The sequence below is a fragment of the Haliotis asinina genome, chromosome 7 (assembly GCF_037392515.1).
Source record: "Haliotis asinina isolate JCU_RB_2024 chromosome 7, JCU_Hal_asi_v2, whole genome shotgun sequence".
NCBI lineage: Eukaryota > Metazoa > Mollusca > Gastropoda > Lepetellida > Haliotidae > Haliotis > Haliotis asinina.
In genome coordinates, this window is record NC_090286.1 from 284,715 (window position 1) to 306,131 (window position 21,417).

General features: G+C 41.5%; 1 protein-coding gene across 1 annotated transcript in view; it reads right to left on the reverse strand.

The window, feature by feature from the left end:
• Positions 1-21,417, reverse strand: part of LOC137291767 (trifunctional enzyme subunit alpha, mitochondrial-like) — a 74,415-nt gene that overhangs the window by 42,721 nt on the left and 10,277 nt on the right. Inside the window, exons 2-3 of the mRNA XM_067823284.1 lie at positions 14,230-14,274; positions 3,998-4,068 (exon numbers count right to left, since the gene is read on the reverse strand). Coding sequence (XP_067679385.1) covers positions 3,998-4,068; positions 14,230-14,274 — 116 coding nt within the window. The remainder of the gene's footprint in view (positions 1-3,997; positions 4,069-14,229; positions 14,275-21,417) is intronic.

Genomic DNA, 21,417 nt, shown 5'->3' on the forward strand with positions numbered 1-21,417 from the left:
GTCAGGGAATGGATTGCAATGGGTTCACAGGACACAGATACAAATGAAGTCGTGAGCTGCGCTGAAGCTGTCAAAGAGGCTGATCCTCTGAAGACTGGATCGTAGATGAGATAGCTGAGACACAAGTGTTGAAGAACCTTGCTTGTCCATGGGGTGAGTGAGTGAGTGAGTGAGTGAGTGAGTTTAGTTTTACGCCACTTTTAGCAATATTCTATCAATATCACCCGGGGAGACACAAGAAAATGGGCTTCACACATTGCATCCATGCGGGGAATCTTCGGCGTGACAAGCGAACGCTTTTACCAGTAGGCTATCCCACCACCCCTCATGCTGCTAAAGGACTGTCCAAAATCATATTTAATAACATCAACAAGTGTTTGCCACTAATATATAATGAATGAAATATTTACATATATGCTAGTTTGTATTTTTTGGCCATATACATGACTTCTGAAATCACTGGTGTCTGCATAATCACCCAATTTAGGCTGTCAACATAATAAGAGACATCGGGTTCAATGTTTTATGAGATATCCGTCGACATAAGTTTGAAAAATGGTTAAAACATTATGGTGACTTTGAAAATAAGGTCAAGGTCACCTAAATTAACTGGTGTCTGCATACTAACCAACTCTCACCAAACTTATTGGACACAACAGTGTTTGATATATCTCACTGACAAGAGGGTAAGGTCAAGGTCACCCAAAGAGACAGGTGTCTTCAAAATTCACAAATGTAGGCTATCACAAAATTTAAAGACACTGGGTACAACAGCAAATGTCGTGTTACCAAGAATTGGGAAATACAGACAGACGGACACTGCTGAATACAGTCCCCATTCCATGTTATGGCTGAGGACCACTACAGAATGTTTGCACCGTTGTGAGTCCTGTAAGATAATGATCAGACAAATGAGTCACATGATCAACCGCTGGGCATGCTGCATGCTTCTGAGGCTTCAAGGTTGTCCAGGAACAGGAGCAGTGGAGTGTTCAGGTGAATGGTACAACTTTGTTTACAGTTTGTTTTCACTCTGCTGTCTATCATGAAAGAAAGCTCATAAGATGTGAGAGAAGATATGTTTTAAAGATAATAGTGATCAACAACATGAGCATCGATCTGCACAACTGGGAACCGATGACAAGTGTCAACCAACTCGGCGAGCCTGACCACCCAATCAGTCGCCTCTTACGACAGGTACAGTCACCTTTTTTGGCAAGCATGGGTTGCTGAAGGCCTATTCTACCTCAGGACCTTCATGGGTCTTGCTTCCAAGAGTGAAATTGTTATGTTATAAGCAATGTCATGCAAAATCCACTTATCCATCAATAAAATACATATTTTACTACCAGTAGAAAGTAATTTTGATTTTGTAAGTCGGTGAAAACAAACTTAAAAAAGCATTCATCCTCAGACAGGGTGCCGCCATTTATGAAAATCGTGAAGTCACAGACTAAAGTCCATTTGAATTAATGAGATTATGGTTTGTTTTCATCAAGTTAGAAAATCAAAAGTACTTTCTACAAGTAGTTAAATATGTATTTGAATCATGCCCAAAGCGAGTTTGCATGACACTACCTGTAACATAATATAAGTGAGGTCGGGGCGTAAGTGAAAATACAGCGGGATACATTTCTTCACTTGCTAAAGTTACAGTGGAAGCAGCTGTCTAACTCGGACCCTAAGTAACTCGGTTTTCTATATAATTCGGTCCGAAATGTTGGTCCCAGAAGAAGTTAACTAAGTTATCATTACATATAGGCTAACTAATTCGGACTTCATGTAACTCGGATTTCAGACTGAAATCTCCGCCCTTCAAGCGGGACTGCCTGAGGCGGAAGTGCTTTATAGTTAGCCGATTACCGACTTCAAACGGATTATCAGGTGTGATGATAACCAATTAACAAAAGCAATTAACAGAGAAGTTCAGCAAGCTGAAGTGAAGATTGAATCACATGCGCTTCCATACAAGGGCATTACCCAGTGAAATAGCGAGTAACCCAAAAACATGGTACGTCACTTGTAGCGCTTGTGCTTAAAGACAAGATATGAAATGTGTGTTGCATTGGAAACCACCGGACAACAGAGCATTCTAACAATAAATTATTTGTAAAAGATGAGGTGATACTTATTGACGGAGTTACAGTTTTGATAATCTACTGATACGCAATATTGTCCAGGATCATCTTTTGGGCTATTACCCCCGAAAACATGTTACACTATGGTAAAATTGCCATGCATGTGTATCTCCTGGTCAAGGGAGCTAACTCTTGACTCTCACCAGTCCAATTCGGACACAAAAGTCGGTCCCAGTCGAGTCAGAATTAGACAGCTTCCACTGCACTTGGTTTGTAAACGTTCACTCACCAGTATGTAGACACTAGTCATTATGCGTCTTTATATTTGGTCTCATAATCCTAAATACTTTATAATCATACTTGTATGCATTTTGAAACTTAATAAAAAGAAGCGATCTGCGAATATATAACAGGAATGTAATATCTAGACATTTTATAGTTTGCCTATATGAATCATAATTCGGACGCACACCCTTGTGTATGTCGTCTGTATCATTACACTTCACGACAAAAACAATGATTCTGTTGAAAGCTATGGCAACTTAATAAACACAAAATGCAAATATAAAAATTAATACAAATTAAAGTTATAGGGGCAATGTCAGGCAATTACCTTGTTCAAGGAATGTATCCATCAATATCCACAAAAACAAGTGATATATAATTCATCTGCAGATTTCCCAAGTGATGTGTCTTTTAACAGTCTAACATATGAAAATGTGATGTGATAGTCTCACTGGTCACCCAAGATAGCACACCTGGCAACTACTTGCATAATGTGCGTCATTCTTTACAAAAAGTAATTTTGTTATCCAATAATGAGAAATCAATCAATTTTTTGGCAGTTAATACTTTGAAAGAAGGGTGTTGGTTTCACACAGGCACAGACACGACAGAGTGTATTCAGTATGGATTAATAAATGTGCATACATATTGAAATCCACAATAAGTAATAGTAATCTGTGTTTTCGGTTAATCCAGACACAAGAAATGCCAAATGCACGGTTGTCAAAAAGGTCGATTTAAGGTAATTAAAGAACAAAATGAGCAGTTTTAAAGACAGGGTTTCATTTATAACGATGTCAATGAGTGATTTATGCATTTGCACCCTCTAGAGTATATGTGATCTTTAAAAAGTTGTGTCCTGTGAGAGGCCACTAATTCCTCCCATGTAAACATACAGGTTAAACTGACAGATGAAGGGGTGGAATCTCTTAAGCCCATGACAAGCAGCTGATGGGATTGATTGTTGTATGGTGGGATGGTTGCACATGGAAGTGTTGGAGGATCCACAGTGACAGTCCTCAGGTGAACTGATGCATCATCAGGGTTCAAGAATACACAGCAACAAATCAATGACCCAGGAAGGTCAGCAACTACTATCACCAGAACCAATGGAACTAAGAGTCAGTGGCCCAGTGGCAGGGTGGGAGAGTTGTTTGGTTAGTATTGCTAATGAAACTTAAAAGTGAAACTGTAGGGGAAAAACGTTATATGTTTTACCTCATGTACTCCTTTTTTCAGCCCTGTCTTTTCAGGTATGAAAAACCTGCCTCAGCAATATACAGCACATCAAAACTACAATTACACAGTCTCTGTATATTGTGCTGACTGTTATTTAGGCAATTAGGTGCCTTACGGACAATGGGGGATCCAATTCTGCAGTCAATACACAACATACTAGAATCTGTCTATTGAAAAGAATCTATTATAGCTTAAAATGGCAAAAAAATGAGTTGACATTTATGAAAATTTATTCAGTTCACAAAAATGAGTTGACATTTATGAAAATTCATTCAGTTCAAGAAAAATGGCTTTAGTGTCATATTAGATATCATGATTATATCTTCAAGGTGCTGTCTCTTTCCTCTGTAAGTCATAAACTAAAGTGAATCCAAATTCTTGTAAAATAACGTTACCTTTGAGTTTGGGCTATCAATCCGTACAACAGCCACATCACCCTTCTGATCAACTTTGAAGTGTTTCTGAGCTGTAAATACAAAATAACATGCATTTCAAATGGTTCCAATCCTGTGTTCTAGTGACAAAATCCCAAAGGTAACTCAGTTACTCAGGACATATCACATTGATACATTTAAAGCCAAAGAAATGGGCACAAGGTATGTTTCACCTTCACATAAAATATAGAATGTTGATCATCCACCATGTCAGCTTAATTTCCTGTTGATGAATAAAAACATTTAATCATATTAATCAAATGACACGTTACTCAACAATAAAGGTATTTTAATAGGCCCTTTAATATATTGCAAGGGATCACACCATGAATAAGGGTGTCCCACTTCACTTTATTTCCAATAATTAAATTGATATCACTGCACCAGTCTTAAGCCCATGATAGATAGGAACATAAATGTCACCATGCTAACACAACGTTCCCTATATATAGTGCATGGGCTGATTTTCAGTTTCCATTAATTTTTGTTAATAAAAGTCACACTCAGTACTATTCCAGCTTTAGAGACACACCAGATGCCTCACAATAATGTAGTGTGCTACACACTATCTGGACACTGGGACACACCAGATGCCTGACAACAATGCAGTGTGCTACACATTATCTGGACACTGGGACACAACAGATGCCTCACAACAATGTAGTGTAGTACCACACACTATCTGGACACTGGGACACTCAAGATGCTTCACAACAATGTAGTGTAGTAAAACACACTATCTGGACACTGGGACACACCAGATGCCTGACAACAATGTAGTGTAGTACCACACACTATCTGGACACTGGGGCACTGGGATACTCTAGATGCTTCACAACAATGTAGTGTAGTACCACACATTATCTGGACAACGGGACACTCAAGATGCTTCACAACAATGTAGTGTAGTACCACACATTATCTGGACACTGGGACGCAACAGATGCCTCACAACAATGTAGTGTAGTACCACACATTATCTGGACACTGGGACACAACAGATGCCTCACAACAATGTAGTGTATTACCACACATTATCTGGACACTGGGACACTCAAGATGCTTCACAACAATGTAGTGTGCCTCACACTATCTGGACAACGGGACACTCAAGATGCATCACAACAATGTAGTGTAGTACCACACATTATCTGGACACTGGGACGCAACAGATGCCTCACAACAATGTAGTGTAGTACCACACACTATCTGGACACTGGGACACAACAGATGCCTCACAACAATGTAGTGTATTACCACACACTATGTGGACACTGGGACACTCTAGATGCTTCACAACAATGTAGTGTGCCTCACACTATCTGGACAACGGGACACTGGGACACTCAAGATGCCTCACAACAATGTAGTGTGCCTCAGACTATCTGGACAACGGGACACTCAAGATGCTTCACAACAATGTAGTGTGCCACACACTATCTGGACAACGGGACACTCAAGATGCATCACAACAATGTAGTGTAGTACCACACACTATCTGGACACTGGGACACTCAAGATGCTTCACAACAATGTAGTGTGCCTCACACTATCTGGACAACGGGACACTCAAGATGCTTCACAACAATGTAGTGTAGTACCACACACTATCTGGACACTGGGACACTCAAGATGCTTCACAACAATGTAGTGTAGTACCACACACTATCTGGACACTGGGACACTCAAGATGATTCACAACAATGTAGTGTGCCTCACACTATCTGGACACTGGGACACTCAAGATGCATCACAACAATGTAGTGTGCCTCACACTATCTGGACAACGGGACACTCAAGATGCATCACAACAATGTAGTGTGCCTCACACTATCTGGACAACGGGACACTCAAGATGCATCACAACAATGTAGTGTGCCTCATACTATCTAGACAACGGGACACTCAAGATGCTTCACAACAATGTAGTGTAGTACCACACATTATCTGGACACTGGGACACAACAGATGCCTCACAACAATGTAGTGTGCCTCATACTATCTGGACAACGGGACACTCAAGATGCATCACAACAATGTAGTGTGCCTCACACTATCTGGACAACGGGACACTCAAGATGCCTCACAACATTGTAGTGTGCCTCACACTATCTGGACAACGGGACACTCAAGATGCATCACAACAATGTAGTGTGCCTCATACTATCTGGACAACGGGACACTCAAGATGCATCACAACAATGTAGTGTAGTACCACACACTATCTGGACACTGGGACACAACAGATGCCTCACAACAATGTAGTGTGCCTCATACTATCTGGACAACGGGACACTCAAGATGCATCACAACAATGTAGTGTGCCTCACACTATCTGGACAACGGGACACTCAAGATGCCTCACAACATTGTAGTGTGCCTCACACTATCTGGACAACGGGACACTCAAGATGCATCACAACAATGTAGTGTGCCTCATACTATCTGGACAACGGGACACTCAAGATGCATCACAACAATGTAGTGTAGTACCACACACTATCTGGACACTGGGACGCAACAGATGCCTCACAACAATGTAGTGTAGTACCACAAACTATCTGGACACTGGGACACTCTAGATGCTTCACAACAATGTAGTGTGCCTCACACTATCTGGACAACGGGACACTGGGACACTCAAGATGCATCACAACAATGTAGGGTAGTACCACACACTATCTGGACACTGGGACACTCAAGATGCTTCACAACAATGTAGTGTGCCTCACACTATCTGGACAACGGGACACTCAAGATGCTTCACAACAATGTAGTGTAGTACCACACAATATCTGGACACTGGGACACTCAAGATGCTTCACAACAATGTAGTGTAGTACCACACAGTATCTGGACACTGGGACACTCAAGATGCTTCACAACAATGTAGTGTGCCTCACACTATCTGGACACTGGGACACTCAAGATGCATCACAACAATGTAGTGTGCCTCACACTATCTGGACAACAGGACACTCAAGATGCATCACAACAATGTAGTGTGCCTCACACTATCTGGACAACGGGACACTCAAGATGCATCACAACAATGTAGTGTGCCTCATACTATCTGGACAACGGGACACTCAAGATGCATCACAACAATGTAGTGTGCCTCATACTATCTGGACACTGGGACACTCAAGATGCTTCACAACAATGTAGTGTGCCTCACACTATCTGGACAACGGGACACTCAAGATGCATCACAACAATGTAGTGTGCCTCATACTATCTGGACAACGGGACACTCAAGATGCATCACAACAATGTAGTGTAGTACCACACACTATCTGGACACTGGGACGCAACAGATGCCTCACAACAATGTAGTGTAGTACCATACACTATCTGGACACTGGGACACTTGGACACTCAAGATGCATCACAACAATGTAGTGTAGTACCACACATTATCTGGACTCTGGGACACTCAAGATGCTTCACAACAATGTAGTGTAGTACCACACACTATCTGGACACTGGGACACTCAAGATGCATCACAACAATGTAGTGTGCCTCACACTATCTGGACACTGGGACACTGGGACACTCAAGATGCATCACAACAATGTAGGGTAGTACCACACACTATCTGGACACTGGGACACTCAAGATGCATCACAACAATGTAGTGTAGTACCACACACTATCTGGACACTGGGACACTCAAGATGCTTCACAACAATGTAGTGTAGTACCACACACTATCTGGACTCTGGGACACTCAAGATGCATCACAACAATGTAGTGTAGTACCACACACTATCTGGACACTGGGACACTCAAGATGCTTCACAACAATGTAGTGTAGTACCACACACTATCTGGACACTGGGACACTCAAGATGCTTCACAACAATGTAGTGTAGTACCACACACTATCTGGACACTGGGACACTCAAGATGCTTCACAACAATGTAGTGTAGTACCACACACTATCTGGACACTGGGACACTCAAGATGCTTCACAACAATGTAGTGTAGTACCACACACTATCTGGACACTGGGACACTCAAGATGCTTCACAACAATGTAGTGTAGTACCACACACTATCTGGACACTGGGACACTCAAGATGCATCACAACAATGTAGTGTAGTACCACACACTATCTGGACACTGGGACACTCAAGATGCTTCACAACAATGTAGTGTAGTACCACACACTATCTGGACACTGGGACACAACAGATGCCTCACAACAATGTAGTGTGCCTCATACTATCTGGACAACGGGACACTCAAGATGCATCACAACAATGTAGTGTGCCTCACACTATCTGGACAACGGGACACTCAAGATGCTTCACAACAATGTAGTGTGCCTCACACTATCTGGACAACGGGACACTCAAGATGCATCACAACAATGTAGTGTGCCTCATACTATCTGGACAACGGGACACTCAAGATGCATCACAACAATGTAGTGTAGTACCACACACTATCTGGACACTGGGACGCAACAGATGCCTCACAACAATGTAGTGTAGTACCACACACTATCTGGACACTGGGACACTCTAGATGCTTCACAACAATGTAGTGTGCCTCACACTATCTGGACAACGGGACACTGGGACACTCAAGATGCATCACAACAATGTAGGGTAGTACCACACACTATCTGGACACTGGGACACTCAAGATGCTTCACAACAATGTAGTGTGCCTCACACTATCTGGACAACGGGACACTCAAGATGCTTCACAACAATGTAGTGTAGTACCACACATTATCTGGACACTGGGACACTCAAGATGCTTCACAACAATGTAGTGTAGTACCACACACTATCTGGACAACGGGACACTCAAGATGCTTCACAACAATGTAGTGTGCCTCATACTATCTGGACACTGGGACACTCAAGATGCATCACAACAATGTAGTGTGCCTCACACTATCTGGACAACGGGACACTCAAGATGCATCACAACAATGTAGTGTGCCTCACACTATCTGGACAACGGGACACTCAAGATGCATCACAACAATGTAGTGTGCCTCATACTATCTGGACAACGGGACACTCAAGATGCATCACAACAATGTAGTGTGCCTCATACTATCTGGACAACGGGACACTCAAGATGCTTCACAACAATGTAGTGTAGTACCACACACTATCTGGACACTGGGACACAACAGATGCCTCACAACAATGTAGTGTGCCTCATACTATCTGGACAACGGGACACTCAAGATGCATCACAACAATGTAGTGTGCCTCACACTATCTGGACAACGGGACACTCAAGATGCCTCACAACAATGTAGTGTGCCTCACACTATCTGGACAACGGGACACTCAAGATGCATCACAACAATGTAGTGTGCCTCATACTATCTGGACAACGGGACACTCAAGATGCATCACAACAATGTAGTGTAGTACCACACACTATCTGGACACTGGGACGCAACAGATGCCTCACAACAATGTAGTGTAGTACCACACACTATCTGGACACTGGGACACTTGGACACTCAAGATGCATCACAACAATGTAGTGTAGTACCACACATTATCTGGACTCTGGGACACTCAAGATGCTTCACAACAATGTAGTGTAGTACCACACACTATCTGGACACTGGGACACTCAAGATGCATCACAACAATGTAGTGTGCCTCACACTATCTGGACACTGGGACACTGGGACACTCAAGATGCATCACAACAATGTAGGGTAGTACCACACACTATCTGGACACTGGGACACTCAAGATGCATCACAACAATGTAGTGTAGTACCACACACTATCTGGAAACTGGGACACTCAAGATGCTTCACAACAATGTAGTGTAGTACCACACACTATCTGGACTCTGGGACACTCAAGATGCATCACAACAATGTAGTGTAGTACCACACACTATCTGGACACTGGGACACTCAAGATGCTTCACAACAATGTAGTGTAGTACCACACACTATCTGGACACTGGGACACTCAAGATGCATCACAACAATGTAGTGTGCCTCATACTATCTGGACAACGGGACACTCAAGATGCATCACAACAATGTAGTGTGCCTCATACTATCTGGACACTGGGACACTCAAGATGCTTCACAACAATGTAGTGTGCCTCACACTATCTGGACAACGGGACACTCAAGATGCATCACAACAATGTAGTGTGCCTCATACTATCTGGACAACGGGACACTCAAGATGCATCACAACAATGTAGTGTAGTACCACACACTATCTGGACACTGGGACGCAACAGATGCCTCACAACAATGTAGTGTAGTACCATACACTATCTGGACACTGGGACACTTGGACACTCAAGATGCATCACAACAATGTAGTGTAGTACCACACACTATCTGGACTCTGGGACACTCAAGATGCTTCACAACAATGTAGTGTAGTACCACACACTATCTGGACACTGGGACACTCAAGATGCTTCACAACAATGCAGTGTGCCTCACACTATCTGGACACTGCGACACTGGGACACTCAAGATGCATCACAACAATGTAGGGTAGTACCACACATTATCTGGACACTGGGACACTCAAGATGCATCACAACAATGTAGTGTAGTACCACACACTATCTGGACACTGGGACACTCAAGATGCTTCACAACAATGTAGTGTAGTACCACACACTATCTGGACTCTGGGACACTCAAGATGCATCACAACAATGTAGTGTAGTACCACACACTATCTGGACACTGGGACACTCAAGATGCTTCACAACAATGTAGTGTAGTACCACACACTATCTGGACACTGGGACACTCAAGATGCTTCACAACAATGTAGTGTAGTACCACACACTATCTGGACACTGGGACACTCAAGATGCTTCACAACAATGTAGTGTGCCTCACACTATCTGGACAACGGGACACTCAAGATGCCTCACAACAATGTAGTGTAGTACCACACACTATCTGGACACTGGGACACTCAAGATGCTTCACAACAATGTAGTGTAGTACCACACACTATCTGGACTCTGGGACACTCAAGATGCATCACAACAATGTAGTGTAGTACCACACACTATCTGGACACTGGGACACTCAAGATGCTTCACAACAATGTAGTGTAGTACCACACACTATCTGGACACTGGGACACTCAAGATGCATCACAACAATGTAGTGTGCCTCATACTATCTGGACAACAGGACACTCAAGATGCATCACAACAATGTAGTGTGCCTCATACTATCTGGACACTGGGACACTCAAGATGCTTCACAACAATGTAGTGTGCCTCACACTATCTGGACAACGGGACACTCAAGATGCATCACAACAATGTAGTGTGCCTCATACTATCTGGACAACGGGACACTCAAGATGCATCACAACAATGTAGTGTAGTACCACACACTATCTGGACACTGGGACGCAACAGATGCCTCACAACAATGTAGTGTAGTACCATACACTATCTGGACACTGGGACACTTGGACACTCAAGATGCATCACAACAATGTAGTGTAGTACCACACACTATCTGGACTCTGGGACACTCAAGATGCTTCACAACAATGTAGTGTAGTACCACACACTATCTGGACACTGGGACACTCAAGATGCATCACAACAATGTAGTGTGCCTCACACTATCTGGACACTGGGACACTGGGACACTCAAGATGCATCACAACAATGTAGGGTAGTACCACACACTATCTGGACACTGGGACACTCAAGATGCATCACAACAATGTAGTGTAGTACCACACACTATCTGGACACTGGGACACTCAAGATGCTTCACAACAATGTAGTGTAGTACCACACACTATCTGGACTCTGGGACACTCAAGATGCATCACAACAATGTAGTGTAGTACCACACACTATCTGGACACTGGGACACTCAAGATGCTTCACAACAATGTAGTGTAGTACCACACACTATCTGGACACTGGGACACTCAAGATGCTTCACAACAATGTAGTGTAGTACCACACACTATCTGGACACTGGGACACTCAAGATGCTTCACAACAATGTAGTGTAGTACCACACACTATCTGGACACTGGGACACTCAAGATGCTTCACAACAATGTAGTGTAGTACCACACACTATCTGGACACTGGGACACTCAAGATGCATCACAACAATGTAGTGTAGTACCACACACTATCTGGACACTGGGACACTCAAGATGCTTCACAACAATGTAGTGTAGTACCACACACTATCTGGACACTGGGACACAACAGATGCCTCACAACAATGTAGTGTGCCTCATACTATCTGGACAACGGGACACTCAAGATGCATCACAACAATGTAGTGTGCCTCACACTATCTGGACAACGGGACACTCAAGATGCCTCACAACAATGTAGTGTGCCTCACACTATCTGGACAACGGGACACTCAAGATGCATCACAACAATGTAGTGTGCCTCATACTATCTGGACAACGGGACACTCAAGATGCATCACAACAATGTAGTGTAGTACCACACACTATCTGGACACTGGGACGCAACAGATGCCTCACAACAATGTAGTGTAGTACCACACACTATCTGGACACTGGGACACTCTAGATGCTTCACAACAATGTAGTGTGCCTCACACTATCTGGACAACGGGACACTGGGACACTCAAGATGCATCACAACAATGTAGGGTAGTACCACACACTATCTGGACACTGGGACACTCAAGATGCTTCACAACAATGTAGTGTGCCTCACACTATCTGGACAACGGGACACTCAAGATGCTTCACAACAATGTAGTGTAGTACCACACATTATCTGGACACTGGGACACTCAAGATGCTTCACAACAATGTAGTGTAGTACCACACACTATCTGGACAACGGGACACTCAAGATGCTTCACAACAATGTAGTGTGCCTCACACTATCTGGACACTGGGACACTCAAGATGCATCACAACAATGTAGTGTGCCTCACACTATCTGGACAACGGGACACTCAAGATGCATCACAACAATGTAGTGTGCCTCACACTATCTGGACAACGGGACACTCAAGATGCATCACAACAATGTAGTGTGCCTCATACTATCTGGACAACGGGACACTCAAGATGCATCACAACAATGTAGTGTGCCTCATACTATCTGGACAACGGGACACTCAAGATGCTTCACAACAATGTAGTGTAGTACCACACATTATCTGGACACTGGGACACAACAGATGCCTCACAACAATGTAGTGTGCCTCATACTATCTGGACAACGGGACACTCAAGATGCATCACAACAATGTAGTGTGCCTCACACTATCTGGACAACGGGACACTCAAGATGCCTCACAACAATGTAGTGTGCCTCACACTATCTGGACAACGGGACACTCAAGATGCATCACAACAATGTAGTGTGCCTCATACTATCTGGACAACGGGACACTCAAGATGCATCACAACAATGTAGTGTAGTACCACACACTATCTGGACACTGGGACGCAACAGATGCCTCACAACAATGTAGTGTAGTACCACACACTATCTGGACACTGGGACACTTGGACACTCAAGATGCATCACAACAATGTAGTGTAGTACCACACATTATCTGGACTCTGGGACACTCAAGATGCTTCACAACAATGTAGTGTAGTACCACACACTATCTGGACACTGGGACACTCAAGATGCATCACAACAATGTAGTGTGCCTCACACTATCTGGACACTGGGACACTGGGACACTCAAGATGCATCACAACAATGTAGGGTAGTACCACACACTATCTGGACACTGGGACACTCAAGATGCATCACAACAATGTAGTGTAGTACCACACACTATCTGGACACTGGGACACTCAAGATGCTTCACAACAATGTAGTGTAGTACCACACACTATCTGGACTCTGGGACACTCAAGATGCATCACAACAATGTAGTGTAGTACCACACACTATCTGGACACTGGGACACTCAAGATGCTTCACAACAATGTAGTGTAGTACCACACACTATCTGGACACTGGGACACTCAAGATGCATCACAACAATGTAGTGTGCCTCATACTATCATAATGGCTAAACGGACAATTACACATCTGCAATCAATGGTGTTTCTGTTTGTATGCAGATAGGAAACAGAAAACCAACAACCACAAATGATAAATAATGTTTTGCTATGATAGTTTCTCCTTGAACCAATGAATCATGTATGACTTACCACACATCACAGCAGAAGTGGAGAGAAGCCTGCATTTCTTGTCTCCTGAAAAGGAAACCTCATTATATAATGAATACAATCAGCATGCTGAATTTTAACAGTATCACCTATTACAAATAAAAGAACATAATAATTCTAGCAAATGGTGTTCAAATCTACACCTAAACATTGTTAATACAATAAACCTGTCGTTATCCACAACAGTTCCATATAATCGAATGCCATCATATTTAGTAGCCATTTTCTGGAATGCAAACAGTAAATAGCAATGAATGAGGCACTTTTGCAGGTACCGGTGTCATGCTTTTGCAGAGTTAGATTTTGTCCTTAAACCTGATGGAATCCCCTCAACTTCTCAAAGGTTGGGAAAGGAGTAGAGGAAACTTTTAACATGCACACAAATGAGGCAAATATTGAACATTTTAAGGAGATTGCGTAAACATGTACAACTGCAAAATTCTGATAAAAAATAGTTCATGATACACTTTGATGATGCTGACAGTGCTGATTTATCTCAACATTGAGAAGAAAGCGCATTACTATTAAATTCAATATATAGAGAGATCTGACAAATTTCCTTATTGACTTAAATATATACCATTCCATATACAGATAATACAGTGTACTACATGAGGTCTCACTAAATACGAATTGTATAAAATAAGTGTTCTTGCTATGGTATCTGACTGAGCAAAAACTTAGTCATATACCATAGGAAGGACACATTTTTCACAATTCAAGAGTATTGAGACCTTGTGTGGTATTTTATTTATTACCCATGTCTTACATGCATTAAACTGACAACATAGAGCACTTTTTAGGGCTTCTTGCCATAAGGCAAAAGACCTATTGTAATTACTGATGTTTTTATTATTATTATTATTATTTATTTTTCCGCCGGATTTTGTTCCAGCCCTACAAAGAGCACCAGTGGACAGAATCGCTTGAAAAAAATCAGGCAGATGCGCACCGAGGTGTAGATATTCCCCATTAAAATCTCTAGGCTGTGGGCCCAATAGCAAAGGGCAGATAAATCAAAATTAATTCGAAATTTTCAATTTGAAATGCAAATATCTCCGAAACTACTGCTGCAATGACTACCAAACTTCTTGAGCAGATGCGCAATCAAAATGTCTACAATTTCGCCTGGACGGGTCGAGTCGCTAAAATGCACCGTTCGGCTGCTATTTGCGATTGAAGTTTTTGCTGCTGTTTTTCAGCCCAATTCTGACTACTTTGCTCCCAAAATCTGCTGCACTACAACTACAACAGCTACCGCTTTCAAACTTGCCATACTTTGTCTCTAGGCACCTCCCTGCGCACTTACATCATTGTTAAAATGCACTGTTTTGACGGCAATACATACTGCATTAGCTAAAAAGAAGACAAAACGTTTGAGACGTGCCCCCTAATGAAAGGAAAGAGTGCGGTGCAAGTATTCTAATATTTCTGATCAGACCGCGTTAAATATCTATCGAAAGTGCTTGCCTCTATGTACACGTCACCATGAACAATACTAGCCATCAAAATCCCCTAATTTCTGCATATTAAGAAAATACGCACTTCTTTTTATCACCGACGGCCCATGAATACGCGCCGGAATGTGCCAAAAGTTGGCGCAGCATTTAACGTTTAACCCTTGGAAAGAGCACGAAAATCTGAAGGAAAGCGGGAGGACAATGACGGCCGCGCCTTCAAACATCTGTCTCACAAGACCGCACACCAGTACTCACTCTTGCCTGTCAGTTCAGTCGTTCCGTTCAAAGTTGGCGATATGTATGAGTTCTGTTGATATAAATATAACGTGTCTTTGTGTATGTCAAAAGTGCTAGCGCTTACCAAATACATTTGATCTGAGCTTCAATTAAAATTAAGTAGAGTTGTTTGTTGAAATGCCTTTTATAGGCCTATGAATCTATCTGACAACAAACTGAAAATGCGAAAAAGTTAAAGGTTTTTGTGTGTTCTGTAGTGGATACGTGGATTTATAGAATTACGTTCATCAACAAGCAAAGGCCGAAGTGTATCGGTCAACATCGCTTCTGTTCTTGGCGTGGGGCCTCCGATGAGTCTCCTTGCTTAAAACAGCGTGGATATTTACCGATGCAGCGAGGAAACCATGAATGTAACTTATGATTACTTATACTATATTTTCGGTCGAGCTTCCGTATTCTATTAATATTATAAATAATTTTACATGCATTTGATTGGATTTCAAGATCAAGACTTATTCAAAATCAGTTTACTTCCATCTCTCTCCTTTTCACCCTCATTGTCTCTGCATGAGCATGAAATGCACGTGAAATTCATTCCAAGCCGGGAGGTGACAAATCGGGAGCGTCTCGCCAAGCACCGATGCGATAGACTGACTTGCTGGTGTCATTTAAAGTAATTAATCACAAATGGCATTGTTTTCACACTGAGTTCCAGCCCATGCTTTAATTAACGAGTTCACAGATGTTAGCAAATTTACACTGTGTAGCGTGTCACACTATGAAATTTATGATATATAAGGGTTTATTAAACTTCTGACAAGTTAACTTACGAAGATGGCGCTTCTAAGCTTGCGAACCTAAACTACAATTATTTTCCACTTTAAAGAACAACAGATGTAGGGAACAATTCCATGCGTCTCGCAAAAGATTATATATTTTTGAAAATCCCTCAATTTGTACAACTCAGTGGCTGGTCTAAAAATGTATTAAAGGTGCATAACATATATGCATGTTATCTATGTACTGTGATTGTTTAATTGTATGAATCGTAACAGAAGTAAAATAACATGTTTTACAGGTCCCATAGATTTTTCATTCATCCTTTTGAAAATGGCAAAAATAAAATGTTGCGCCAGGTCGAAGTGCTAGAAGGCGCTGAAATACGCAAATTAACTAGGTCTAGCAGTACTTCTCCAACCAAATCTTACCTTGTTTGGACTGATGTTGTTACCTCTTAATGCATAGACTTTTTAGTGTAACATGGAGTAGCATATATGCGTTCATTCTCGAAATTCCTCATCTGTGAAACAATAAACCGAGATATAAGTGGAACCGCGGTATTTTGCCTTCGGTTCCATATACCTGTCTTGTTTTGATAGTTATGGTTTCCTGTTTAAAGCACAAAGCAGGTTTTAACAGCACAGCTACATTCCAAACATACACAGCCATAACTTACGCCACATCAACCATAGAAAGATTAAATAGCCATTTTGTTCAGGTTTTATTAGTCATTTAAAATATTCTGTGTGCTTTAGCATATCTACAACCTGATGTATCTTGTGCTCATGATCTAGCGAAATATTGTCACTGAAGCAGATATAGCTGCTGTTAACTTGTTTTTAAATTCATACACAATCACAACCAGTATCATTTGGACTATAGTAACGTGCTATCGTCCTATGGTATTGAGCATTCAGCTGGTACTGGTATGATGTTATGAATATTATAAGTCAAATTTACATCAATTGAACCACGAAAGTGAACAAACTGAATGGCGTTGTCTATCCATCTAGACTAGTACTATGTTTGTGCTGGTAGTGTGAAATTTCCAAGATTAATCACAAGCTCAGGAACAATTCAAGTACGAGTATGTCAAGATCAATGGTGTTTTTTCCTGTATGTTATTGAAGTTAGATCACTGGACATGTTTGTTATGTTCATTGATATAGATTTACTTAATACAACATATATTATGTATATATTTAAGTAACATACCGTGAATCACATTCAGCTTAGGCTTTTATGTTTTAGACATTTTGAAAAGATTGTTGTGAAGTGTGCATGCTTTGATCACTGAATGGACAACCACTAAGTTTTTTCTCTTTTCATGCTATTTTACAAGTAGCATCTGTTTCAAAGCCTATAAGAATTGAAAGCGACAATCATTATGTTTGTTTGATTGATATCCTAATACGGGTAGCATCTGTATTTAAAGCCAATATGAATTCAGAGTAAAAGAATGACACATTTCCCATTACTGACAGTAGCATGTATCTATATTATCTGTAGCCATGACTACTATTGGAAGTACGTCACAGATGCAAATGGCTGTATTGCATAACATCCAAGAAGCCCTCATCGCTGCTCGCAGCTATATTCTTATTTTTATGGTTTCAAACCGAAACCAGTTTCAGAAAGACGTTGCGGAAGAATGTTCTACGATTGTACTCAAACAGCCTCCCACAGTAAACTACTCCGTAGCACTGTCTCTTTGTTTGTTGTTGCTTCACTCAGCTAACACTGCTGGTGCAAACATTGTTTTCCGACAGATATAAAGCCTCATAATTAAACAGTGAAGTAGCAATGTTTGCAATGTCTACATTCCCACAATGCATATAAGTTGTAGAATGACTAATCTTCTGGAAGGATCTGCCTATCTTCTGTACTGTGACATTATATACATAAAAATATATGAGTTTAATATAATTAATATAATGGATGCAACTGAAAAACAATAATTACAAACGCATTGAAGTCCCCACCGGCGATGGAGGCAGTAGAAACTTAAGTTACATTGTCAGTACCACAACAGCAGTCAGCAACACTCGGTAGGACCTTGACACAGTGGTGAGGATAAATGGATGATATCCCCAGTGTTTGGCGGCAAGCTGTTTGACTTAGACAATGTTAAACGCACAGTCATCCCTCAAAACCAGCAGTACACTCTCATCTTCACCGACGACAAATGGATGCTGTTGATCTCTCAAATCGATTGGATCATTAACATCACACTCGGCTCTCCCTACATGTTCACGGAAAACAACAATCACTGCCTAAACAAGACAGGGACAACAGAATGCTGCTCTTTGCTTATGTCGCTACACAAAGACACTCCATGAACCTCAGCACATTGTCGAAGAATATAATATTCCACACGCTATCAAGAAACCTGAGACGCAAAACATGAGTTAGCCATCGATCTCGCACTTCAATGATTTAGCTGACAAAACACTGACATCCTTGAAAATGTGCCCACGAATTCCACAATAGTCATCCAAGTCTACATCAGTGAACCATCATCGAGTGAAGTCCGGTGGTCCAAGCAACAACACTACTACGTTTGCTCCATTTACGTGCGGGTGAACATTGATTTCCCCCAACAGTCTGCAGGGAGTCACAGTTACCGTAAGTGACACCATATTGATCGTTAAATTTTTCCTACCCCACAACATACATTTCATGGGGTTGACGTGTACATACGAGAAATTATCAGAAAAACAATTGGAAACTATTTCATAACATTTTTACATAGACGATGAACAATCATCCTCCAAACTTCACGCTTGGTGAACTAGAAGACACAGAAGGATTCAATCTGCATGGTGAGGAAAGCAACCCGTACGTCCAACACTTGAAAGACAATGTGTACGAGCAGGTGTTGCTGGCAGACTTTAAATAACATAAAATGGTTAATCAACATGACCCTCACCGCACCATTTATCTCATTTGTTGAAGACGGTTACATCTCTGAAATTAAGAACGGGATCATTCTCACATCTTTCAATCCTGTTAATGGTAAGCTACAAGTTATACAAATACCAGGTCACACAGGCAACTTGTTAGCTCCAAACGACAATAGTTCAGTTTTAAGGACCATATTACATGATTACCAACAGGATTTTATGGTTATCCAAACCAGACTCCACACTCATTATGGAAGTCTGTCTCGGAGTTCAGACCCTGTAAGTGGGTTGTCAATATACTGGGACAACAGACACAAATAAGAACGTTGTCGTATCATCGACTAGGATTGGCACCCTTAGCAAGCCTTGAAGGGGTCATTATTGCTACCCTTAGTGGCTTTAGTTTCTCATATACTGTAAATCATTAAATTTTTGCAAGCATCATATTTTTGCGAAAATTGCAAATGACTTGAGCTCACAAAAATATCATGACGCAATTTGCTGGTAGAATGCAATGAATAATCAGCAAACAACCTGTCCTATCTTCAATTTATTGTTCACCAGTTCATACAATTAACAATAGATCTAGACAATACATATATTAAGCAATGACAACATCGTGAAGAATGACTAATTACTATCATTACTCATACTCAGGTGTCAAATGTCAAACAATGGATACCTGAAAAAAAGTCACTCAATCAGTACGTCCGATAGTCCAGACAGGGACCAACAATGCAACACACATTTCTCAGAGACTGTTTGAAAGGCCGAGACCATCCAGTTGATAAGTTTCATGACACTTATCTGGAGATCAACAGCTTCGCCGACATTGACTAAAGTGGTCCTTCATCAGTGCCAATTTATTAGAGTCATTCCATTTAATTTAATCCCTTTAAACCGTTTTAAGCTTATCTGGCCTATGCAGCAAGTGTTGTTTTTAGGAAAACATCACTGATTGCATACATGCGGAAGTACTCCACTGAATGGTGTTGAAGATTAGCGGCAAGCTTTAATATGAGATAGGATTTACTTCCGTTAAAACTTTCAGATGCAAATAAGCTTTGAAACTGTCAAACTGAACTGTTTTGAGAATAAGGCAAGTTGCAAAAATATCATGTTGGTCGCCACTCGCAAAAATATCATGACGCAAAAACTTTGTGATTTACAGTACTAACATGTTTGAAAATTCTAACATTATAAGCCTCAAATAGATTGATCCAAAATGAACAAAAAAGCAATTTAACTTCTTATGAAATAGATACAATATACAAACACAGAATGGTACTGTATCCAAACGTAGATGAAGTAGTAAAAGCCATGGAAACGGTAGACGGGTTTCGTTTGAAACAGTTATGTGACATAAAACGTCAACTGTAACAAGATCACAACGGGCATCATTATGTAAGAAATACCACAGAGCTTTCAATTTCGTGGATGGGGTGGACACCACCCTTATGGCAACCAGCATGGGATTTGGAGTGGTAGGTGTTGGGTTGTTGATCACCAATGTTGCCGCATCTATAGTGCTGGGCATTGAAATAACAACTGGGGTGTCAAGGTTGGTGGGACTGGTGTTAAAGTTTGTATCCAGCAAATTAAAGCGTAAAGCATTGAAACATGACGAAATTAAAATTCTAGCCAAAAAAAAGTTAAACACAATAGATGACCATATTTCCACCACACTCATGGACAGTTAAATCTCAGAGAAAGAGTTCCGTGTAGTACTCTCTGAACCTCCTGTAATCTCTAACAACTTGCGTCAAGCAAGGGCGATTGTGACACTTGCA